We start from the raw sequence: 10,477 nt of genomic DNA on the forward strand, positions 1-10,477 counted from the left end.
GGAGTGACGCGGGCCCTGATGTGATGTGATGTGACAAGGCAATCTACAAGCAGCTTGTCTCGGCAAAAATGCAACTGATACCCAAGTGAGGCAGTGCAGAAGGAGATTCGTGTCAGGAGGGCTCAGGCCTCCGCCCAGAGCCTCACATTTCAGATCCACTCCCAGAGTTGAGGCAGTCCCAAGGCAGCTTTCAACTGAGATGTTTCACTTCTTAGTGGCCAGAACCCTGTGAGCTCCTGGGGCTGGTGGTCGGGAAGGGTGTCATCCCTCCCTGGCCAGAAGCTCCGGGCCAGCCCCTGGAATCAGGGATGGGAGATGCAGCTGCGTGTCCTGGCAGAGCTGGGCCCTGCCAAGGCACCTGGTGGCTGAGGGTGGCTGAGCCCGGCACACCCCAAGGGATGGCTGCCCCTCCTCCTCACCAGGTACAAAGGCAAGAGGAAGGGGCAGAATGATCCCCTCCGCAGTGCCTTATCGATGGTCACTGGATGAGGGCAGCAACCACACCTGTGGTTTTCTCAGTTCTCACCAGGCGTTTGATTAAGTAATAGGGAGGGACGGGGGAAGGAGAGAGTGAGACGTATTGGAAAAAGGACTCAGGAATCAGACCAAGGTTTCAGTCTTAGCCTCAGCACTCACTAGCTGTACAACCTGGCATCAAATCAATAATGTCTCCAAACCTCAGCTTCCCCATCTGTAAAATGGGAGTGACATGTTCTCCTTGGGGTTGTTGTGAGAATTAAACAGGGTGCCGCGCGTAGAAAGCTTAGCCTGGGACCGAACACACAGGAAGGGCTCAGCAGAGAGTAGCTGCTCTGTTTGTTGTGGTCGTTGTTATTATTGTTCTATTGTCGCTGGATTATTATTCCTACTACATCTCAGGGGGCGGGGGCGGGGAAGGACTTTTCACTTTTCTGTTAATTCTCTGAAGAGGAGGCAGTTGTGAGAAAAGACTGAGCTCCCTAAAAATACAACCTAATAACCCTTCGTCACATCGAGGTGCTTTTTGGAGTTTGCCAAGTGCTGTCATGGGCATTAGCTCTGTGGAAGAGGCACCATCATTTGCATCTATAAAGGAAGGCACCAGGGACCAGAAAGGTTGAGAGACTGGACCAGGGTTCCCCAGCTCACGGGGTGCCGAGCCAGGTGCAGAAGTCATATTCCAGGGCAGCACTGTTCAACCAGCTGGGAGAGGTCCCAGCAGCCCCCGACTCCGACCCCGGGGCACACTGAACCCCTACCCCCCGCCAGCCCAGCCCCAGCGTACCCCCAGAGATTTCTCAGGACCAGGCCATCTGTCTCCCAGCCCTGCACTGGCCCTGGCAGCCCCCGATCCCCCCAGGCTGTCACCATACACACCACAGCATTTTACTTCTGCTCCAGAGTAATGAAAGAGGTTTCTTTCCCTCAGAATTTAATTTCACGCCTGAGACTCGGCGATTAATTCCATCCCCACCCCCAGCCCCTTCCTCCACCGCCCCATGGGCCCCTCCACTTGTAAATTCTGCAGTGCGCCACGGAATTTGTGTATTTTGCATCAATTAAGTGTCACATTGAGTAATTCTTCCCTGGCACTGGGTTTGTTTAGCCCAACCATTCCCACAGGATGGGGAAGAGGCCTCAGAAGCTGGCAGGGAGGGAGGGCGGGCGGGGGCAGAATAGTAATCGCCGGGCATGTCTGCGTGGTGGGTTAGTGTCACTCGAGCTCTTTGACACACATTTTGCTCTGTTGCCCACAACAGCCTTAGGAGATCTGGAAGCAGTGGTATCACCTCCACGTGCAGACGAGGAAACTCAGGCTCTGGGAGATCATAGGACTCACCCAAGGTCACATGGCTTATCAGTGACCCAGGCTGACTGGAGCCTGGGTCTCCTGATTCCCAGTCTCAGGCTCCTTGTGAGAAGCCATGGACAATAGGGAAGGAGCAGAGAATCTTCTGGAAAGTTCTTTCCCCGGGGAGGAGCATTCCTAGCTCAGCCTGTCTCCGAAGGGGGCAGGGGGGCGGGTGAGCTGAGGACAGAGAAAGTTTCCCATTTAGTCAAGAAGGGGCTGAGAGGGGCGTCAGCGCTCTCACGGTTCACTCTGGAGCAGAATCCGGGGTTAGATTATTCCGTCTCAGACCCCATTTACTGAACAAGGGTGGCAGAGACCTGGTTTCGGATCTTGGCTCTGCAGTGTGATCTGAGCAGGTCACTGCACCTCTCTGGTCTCCAGGCCCTCATCTGTGTGTGCCTTCCGAGTCCCTAAGCCAGCTCTACTATTCCATGAGCCTGTAAAGTTCTGTCATGTGGAAAAGGCAGACCACCGGCCCGCCCCATGCCCACGTGCCCCCATTCACCCTCCCTCAGACATTTATGGTTCAGTAGCCCTGCTCTGTGCCAGGCACGTGGAGATGCCGTAGGGGATCAGTGCTGCCTCGAGGAGCTCTCGGCCTTCCAGGGGAGCCAGATACACGGCCTGGTGCTAAGTGCTGTGCTGTTGGCAAGGGCCTGGCGGGGAGTGGCGACAGTGGTCGCCCCTGGGAGGGAAGCGGGGTGGCTGGGTGCAGGGCTGAGGGGGACTCCCTTTGCACTGTGTGCTCTCCTCTACTTTCTGAAGTTTTGTCATGTGCATATTTGCACTTTTCATTCTTTTTCTTTAAAAGAAAAGGCTGCTTGAAAATAAAATGAAAGCAAAGGAAAACTATGGGAATCCAGTGAAAGTGGCCTGAGGGAGGCATCCAGAGGAGGTGACGTTGAAGCTGGTTTTGAAAGATTAGTAGGAGTTGGCCAAGCAGAACGGGCTGGCGGACAGCATGCCCTGAGTGGGGAACTGGTGAGATCAGAAAGGGGTCGGGGGGGGTAGGCAGGCCAGACCAGGGACCTGGTTGGCGTGAGATCATAGATCCCAGAAGGCCTAATTTAGGATAAGAAGTGTGGATTGTAATATGTAGGTAGAGGGAGCCTATGGGAGCTTTACATCAGGGGAAGGTCCCCGGTGGGCAGAAAACCCAGAGAGGCCTTTTAGGGTGAGAACTAGACTGAGGTAGCAGCCAGCACGCCGCTCACATAACACGGGCATCACACACAGAATCCCACCAGTGAGGGCCTAGGCCTCCTGCAATGTAGGGCGCAGGCCCACAGTCGCTGCTTTCTCTAGGTTTGGGAATGCAAAAAACAGAAGCATCGTTGGGGTAGCCAGTGTGCTTTGTGGAAGGCTTAACTTCCGAACCCTTCTGGGCCCCGGTGGAAAGGCACTGCCCCCTCTGAGCCTGCTGCCCCCTCTGAGCCTGCCCAGATTGCAGGTGGGAAGAGACAGGAGGGGACAGGGATGCCCATCCTTGACGGGCCCAGACTGAGACTGACCAGAATTACAAACCCAAGATGTCATGATCCTCATGTCACAGGGACTGTTTGTATGAAAGTCTCTCCCTCCCTGTGTCTCTTGCTGTTTCCCTTTTTCCCTCTGTCTGTCTGTCTGTCATTCTAGCCTAGTCTGCCCACCATATCCTCTCCTCCCCCAGCCCCTGCTCCCAGCCGTGCTTCTCAGGGCCTCCATCTGGCCCGAGTAGGAGCGTTTGGGCCAGAGTCTGGGGCACAGGGAGACACAGAGAGCCTTGCACACTGGGTATCATTCACTCCGGGCACCGGTGGGCAGCAAGTTCTGGGGGCCTGCCTTCCTGCTCCCACCCAGGGCTGGCCAGGACCTCTCGTGTCCTCTGCCTTCCAGACCCGGCCGAGTCGGTCCCCACCATCCTGGACGGCTTCCACTCCCAGGAAGTGTGGGCCGGCCTCAACATGGAGCTGCCCTGCACCGCCTCTGGCTACCCCATCCCTGCCATCCGCTGGCTCAAGGATGGCCGACCCCTCCCAGCTGATAGCCGCTGGACCAAGCACATCACGGGGCTGACCATCAGTGACCTGCGGACCGAGGACAGCGGCACCTACATCTGTGAGGTCACCAACACCTTCGGCTCAGCAGAGGCCACAGGCACCCTCACAGTCATCGGTGAGCGGGGAAGCCCCTCTTCCAGCTTCAGTAACCTTTGAGAGTGCCGTGTGTGGTGGGGAGGGGCGTGGGGGCAGCTGCCCCTGCCTCTGGCTGGCCCCAGGGGATGATCCCCTGGTTGGGGAAGGCAGGTTGGTGTCCTGGGGAAAGCACTGGGTTTGAAATCAGAAGACCTGCCTTTTGGTTCTGATATCACCAGATAGTAACTGACTTGGGGAAAATCATATAACCCTGGGCATCACCTCTGTGCCCTTTTCTGTCAAAGGAGATAATAACCCTGGCCCTCCTACCTCCCAGAGGTCACGAGGGTCAAAAGGGACAATGACGGTGATGTGATAAGCTCACGGGGCTTCTCAGCTTCTTGGGAGGAGGCAGAGTCTATACTAAAGGAAACAATGCTGATGTGAATCCATCAGAGGACATATGAACCCACCAGAGGCGACATTCAGAATATTTAGTGATAATTAATAGAGGTACCGATTGATCAGGGCAGACGCCGGATGTAAACACCCAAGGCAGCCTTTCCAGGACCTGCCAGTTGGGCATTAACTCTGGTCCTTCCTGTTCCTCCCCATCCCAGAGCCCCAGGGTCCAGGGAGCACGTGTGGAGAGCAGGAGATCTTCGCAGACCCCTGCTGCTGCTGAGCTGCCGGAAGGGCAGAGAGGTCAAGGCAGAGGGGCTGAAGCTAGGGAAAGAACCCTGGAGGGGGATTTATGAGACCCAGGGGCATCCTTTGCCCCCCTCCCCCCGCCATCCCTCCCTCGAGTTCCCTGCTCTCGGGGCTGCAGGGAACGTGTTGGCAGCAGCGGGGCTGACATTTAGAGATCTGGAGACCCAGGATTGTGGGATCTCACCCCTGTGGGGCAGCAGTAGCCTGAGTCCTTGAACTTTGCACCCGAGGGCTTTGTGAGGGATTCGGCCTGGGCGGCAGAAAGAGGCCGTCCAGAGGTGATCCCATCCCCATCCTGCAGAAAGGGCTGCTCTGCCGTTAAGATTGACCAAAGATGCTCTCCGCCCAGCTCACCACCTATCTCATGAGCACAGAGCTGCAGGTCTGCGGACCCTCAGGTGGACCAGAGAACCACACAGAGCCCACCCCCTCCTGGCCTTCTGCTGTCCTGTCGCCCTCAGCCCAGATGTGGGCCCAGTGTCCTCCCCATAGTCAAGGGGGTCTTGGCAGTTGGAGCACATTTACCTGCAGTGTGGGGAGGAGCCCCCCCTCTGCGAATCCACTGTGAAGCTGGAAGAGCAGGAACAGCCCCAAGAAATGCTCTGGGAGCAACAGTTCATAATACAAATGCTTAGGTTACAGTGCCGAAGGCTTGGGGGGAAGGGGCGGTCCTCTTGTATAGACAAACCCTGGACCGCAGAGGAGGCAGGTAGAAGGACCAGGATTAGTACCCTCTTGACCTAAGCACTGTCCAAAATTGTTTGGTCTAGAATTACCTTCAACCCCTCCTGCTATACACACACACACACACACACACTCAAACTCACATTCATACACACACACTGTCTCAGGGAACAGGTCAGGAGGGCCACATACCCCCAAATCCTTGGAAAAGTAGCAAACCTAACTCTGAGTAATTTGGTGTTCAGAGCTCCTGCCTCAGGACAGACAGGCAGGCAGGTACTTACACACACACACACACACACACACACACAGGCAGATGTGTTGAAAGATCACATGCCCACCTCCCCATACACACGTGCACACATATATGGTGCCCATATACACTCACAGATACACACATTCCTCCACGTAACACACTGTCATCCTAGAGCACGCACACAGACACACAGTAAGTAACTGCCTACAGCTGCGTGCACGCACCGCCTGCCCCTGCCCCCGAGTGGAAGGGTACACCTCATTCTCCTCTGAGACAGCTCCCCACCCTCTCCCACACTGGGCTTGGCTGGACAACCAGGTTCAAAGGGAAGTGACTTGGCTTTTCTCTGTCTTCCATCCTTGTGATAGCTCCTCTCTGCCAGGTTCATGGAGAGGAAAGCAATGCTTTCCATACTCCGCATCATTCTGCCCCAAAGCCTCCCGCACATCCTAGCCCGTGCAGGGGCAGTGAGGAGAGAGCGGCTGGCTGGCCGGGCCCTGAGAGCCCTGGCTGGTGACTGGGACGAGCAGGATGCCACCTGCGTCATGTTGCACTGACATTTCCTGGACAGCAGGCAGAGGCTCTGGGAGTGAGTAGGGAGAGCACAGTGTGAGCAGACTTGTGTGTGCTTTGACTGTGCCCCACCAGACGGGCCTGCCGTGCCCCCATCTCCTGCAAGCTCCCTCGTTGGGGGTCCAAGCCTTCTGTACAGAACCCCAAGCCCATGGAGGTGAAGGGAGAGAGGCCAGCTTGGGGGTGGTAACCAGCCAGCCAGCCAGTGAAGCAATCAACATGACTCAGACAGCAGTAGTGATATAAAGATGAGGGACACCGCCCTGCTTTCAAGTGGCTCAGAGTCCAGAGGGAGAGATAGAAATAAAGTGGTGATTAGAAGACCATGACCTTAGTCTTGTGTTAGTTACACACAGGGAGCCCCAGAAGAGAGATCTTTAACCCAGCCTGGGAGGGGAGTGGTGTCCAGGAAGGCTTCCTGGAAGAGATGACACCTGAGTTCAATGGGAAGGATGAGTAGGAAGTAGGTAGAGGGGGCAAAGGGTGCTCTAGGTGAGACTCTGGGTGTGCAGGAAGCACAGGCAGGCTGCTGGTCTAGACACTGCATTGCTGAGAAGGGTGCCAGGTCCCCAAGGGCCTTGAAGGCCTTGAATTCCACGCTGAGTTTTTGGGCGCCGTGGAAGTTCTGAACAGGGCGGTGGCTGGCTGCAGCATGGAGAACTGATGGCGGGACACAGGGAAAAGGGAGGCAGGGAGAAGAGAGTGCTGCACGGGCCCAGGCCAGGAGCTGCAGGACAGGGGTGGTGAGGATGAAGGGCAGGGGATTAACTGATGCATATAAAGGAAGCCAGACCAGCAGAAGGTAGCAAGTGGTTATCCGTATAAGTACAGGAGACAGGTGGCTCGGCCACGGGTGCCTCCCTGGTTTCTAGGGTGGGTGACAGCGAGGACAGTGAACCAGACGAGCTCCCACCCTCCTCCTGAGCCAAAGGGAGCTTCCCAGCCCCGCCCAGCCAAAGGGCCCACATCAGGAAAGCACAGGCCATCAGAATAACAGACGTAGAGACACCTCCTGGCCTGACCCTGCCATTCAACAGATGAGTAAACTGAGGCCTAGAGAAAGGAATTCGCTCATCCTGGTCTCCCCTGCTACAAGGAGTCTTGGAGACAGAATCAGGGCCTCCTGACTCCTGGGGCCTTTTGTGACCACAGCCCACCCCTAGCCACACTCCACTCACAGTGAGTCCTTTTTCTTTTCTTTTCCTCCCTGTTTTCCCTCGCCTCTCCCCTGCCTGGTCCGGCGCAGACCCTCTTCATGTGACCCTGACACCAAAGAAGCTGAAGACCGGCATTGGCAGCACGGTCATCCTCTCCTGCGCCCTGACGGGCTCCCCGGAGTTCACCATTCGCTGGTACCGCAACACCGAGCTGCTGCTGCCCAACGAGGCCATCTCCATCCGCGGGCTCAGCAACGAGACCCTGCTCATCACCTCGGCCCAGAAGAGCCACTCCGGGGCCTACCAGTGCTTCGCCACCCGCAAAGCCCAGACCGCCCAGGACTTCGCCATCATTGTGCTCGAGGGTGAGCTGGGGCTGCCGGGGCAGACGGGCGGGTTCAGGGCTCCTACAGCCGGGCCAGAGGCAGGAGGCATTCATCCAGCGCTCACAGCACTCCAGGCAGATGCACTGTCTTGTTTAACCCTCCCGAGGGCCCTGTGTGGAGACACTTTTTTTTTTATTTTATAATAACCATTTGGCAGCTGAGGAAATTGAGGCTTCGGTCACTTGCCCAAGGTCACACGGCCCTGCTAAGGAAGAGGGCTGGGGTTTGAACTCAGGGCTCTTAACCGCATACTCTGTTGACTCTGCCCTTCAAAATTACTAGAACTTCACTATTAGAAGGGCCTTCAGTAGGGTCTCAAAGACTCTCGGTCTCCCAGAGGCTCTGGAAGGGTGCTGGGAACCTCTGGATTTTTGAATCCTCTCCCTGCCTAGGTCTCTTCACAGCAGGCCCTGTTTCTTACCATGGACCTGGCTTTCTACCTGCTTCTCTCTCCTTTTAAAGCTACCACCCCCGCAAGGTTCCGCACCCAGCACCTCTGTGTATGGTTGTTCGGGTCGTTCACTCTACAAGGTGCTCAACTAAGAGGGTGAGGATTGAAATCCAGCTTGCACTCCACTTACCAAGCCATGCACCCACACTGGGCTGTGACCATGCAGAGGAGGCACCTTTTTCATATTTGCACAAAGATGCAGGGGGAGTTAGCAGAGGCCCTATCCTTACCAACAAACTTAGTGGTTCCCCAGCTCCTTTGTTGCTCCCATAATCCTGTTCCTTCCAAGGATTTTTCACTGTGATAACAAAAACACCAAACCTAGGCAAACCCCACGGGTATCTGTCTCACTGTTACAGCCCAGGGGTCCTCATTCCTTGGCAAGTGGGGCATGAGAGCTGGGCATCCATCGAAACTAAGCCCTCATCCTTCGCCCAGTGCCCAGCAAACTGCCTTCCTCAGCCCCTGCCTCCTCTCGTCCTGCCCCATCCCTGGTCTCTCTTCCCAATGAGGAAACACATCAGCTGGGTGCAACCTAGTGTGAAATGGGTGTCTTTCATCTCAGGGGACCTCCTGTCTGAACTACTCCCCACCCAGGAGCAGACTACTCCCACCCAGTGCATTTTCTCTCTGAGGGCTACCCCTATGCCATTGGTGGATCTTACAGGACAGCTGGTACCCGTCAGTTCAGAGCTGGGATGTGGAGAATGAGGCTGGTGAGAGGGGCAGTGAGCTGGAAGGGAGGGGCAGCCAGAGAGGGAGGGCTGGGGGGAGAGGCAGAGGAGAGACCAAAGGCAGTGGCCACGCCAGGCAGTACCAGGCTCCACCAGGCACCAGGCTCTCCCCAGGTTGGAAATAAGGGTCTCCCTCAGAAATGGGGCCAGGGGCCGGCAGCCTGAGTTAACGTCAGCATTTTGGTGTGAAATGTGGGTGGGATGTAGAGTGCCATGTTACATTTGCCTTGCTTTTTTTTTGTATGTTTGTTTTGGTGTTTGACTTTTTCAAGGATTTAGCACCTAGTTTAATCCTTTACAGCAATCCTGTGTGGAAGGATGGCCAGGGTTAATGATTACATCCCCCATGATCCATGGAGGAAGTGGGGCCCCGGGGGTTTACTTGTGTTGTCCAAGGTTATTCCATTAACCAAGACTTAAGCCCCAAAAGAGACCCCATCACCACCACTGCCCCGGGCAGCTTTCATTTTAAGGCTCAAGCTTCAGACTTTTGCTAACAGAGCTACAGCACCAGCACCCCTCCCACTCGAATCAGAGCTGGAATTGGACCATTCAGGTCCTGGTTCCACACATAGCTAACCTCTGAGCCTCTATGGCTTTATTTAAAAAGGGAGGAGAAAGAGGCAGAAAAGGAAAAGTTGAGAGGAGCTAACATTTATTAAGCACTTACAAAGTGCTGTGTAAGCATCTTTAATGCATTAGTTCATTTACTCCTCACGTCATCAGTACCAGGAGGACATATATCCAGGAGGATATAAACGTTATCCCCATTATCTCCATCCTCCACAGAGGGGAGATGGAAAGACTCAGAGAGGTTAAGTAACTTGCCCAAAGACACAGAGCTAACAGGTAGTTGAGGGAGGATTCAAATCCAGGAGTCTTCATTCACGTGCACTAAACAGGGTTTTGCGGATGGTACGTGAATCTTGGAAGTACGCGGAAGTGCTTTACCATTGTTATGTCCTCTGCGTTGCCTCCTCCCCATGACGAGGTGGGGTGGCCTGGGGGGATGGTCTCTCTGTGATTCGGTGACCCTTAAGGGGGCTCCTCGCTCCCTGCAGACGGCACGCCCCGCATCGTCTCGTCCTTCAGCGAGAAGGTGGTCAACCCCGGGGAGCAGTTCTCACTGATGTGCGCAGCCAAGGGCGCCCCGCCCCCTACCGTCACCTGGGCCCTGGACGACGAGCCCATCATGCGGGACGGAAGCCACCGCACCAGCCAGTACACCATGTCCGACGGCACCACCATCAGCCACATGAATGTCACGGGGCCCCAGATCCGCGACGGGGGCGTGTACCGGTGCACGGCACGGAACTCGGTGGGCAGTGCTGAATATCAGGCGCGAATAAACGTAAGAGGTGCCTGTCTACATTTAAATATCAGAATAGGCTTTTGAGTTCCTTTGCCATCTCTGTGCTTACCATTCTTCTTGTGGTGATTAGTACTTATTATTAATCGTCATTTTGATTTTCGTAGAGGTCTCTCTCCTCTCTCTGCCCGTTTCCCTGCCCTCCACAAGTCCCATCATCCATTCTTGTGTGTGTGTGTGTGTGTGTGTGTGTGTGTGTGTGTGTGTGTGT

At 55.5% G+C, this 10,477-nt stretch overlaps 1 protein-coding gene across 1 annotated transcript in view; it reads left to right on the forward strand.

Annotated features, from left to right (window-relative positions):
• The window catches only part of DSCAML1 (DS cell adhesion molecule like 1), a 342,693-nt gene that overhangs the window by 243,308 nt on the left and 88,908 nt on the right, over positions 1-10,477 (forward strand). Inside the window, exons 5-7 of the mRNA XM_029209546.1 lie at positions 3,707-3,985; positions 7,416-7,691; positions 9,959-10,255. Coding sequence (XP_029065379.1) covers positions 3,707-3,985; positions 7,416-7,691; positions 9,959-10,255 — 852 coding nt within the window. The remainder of the gene's footprint in view (positions 1-3,706; positions 3,986-7,415; positions 7,692-9,958; positions 10,256-10,477) is intronic.

This window comes from Monodon monoceros, unplaced genomic scaffold (genome assembly GCF_005190385.1).
Source record: "Monodon monoceros isolate NGI ecotype Baffin Bay Population unplaced genomic scaffold, NGI_Narwhal_1 Super_Scaffold_7, whole genome shotgun sequence".
Lineage (NCBI taxonomy): Eukaryota > Metazoa > Chordata > Mammalia > Artiodactyla > Monodontidae > Monodon > Monodon monoceros.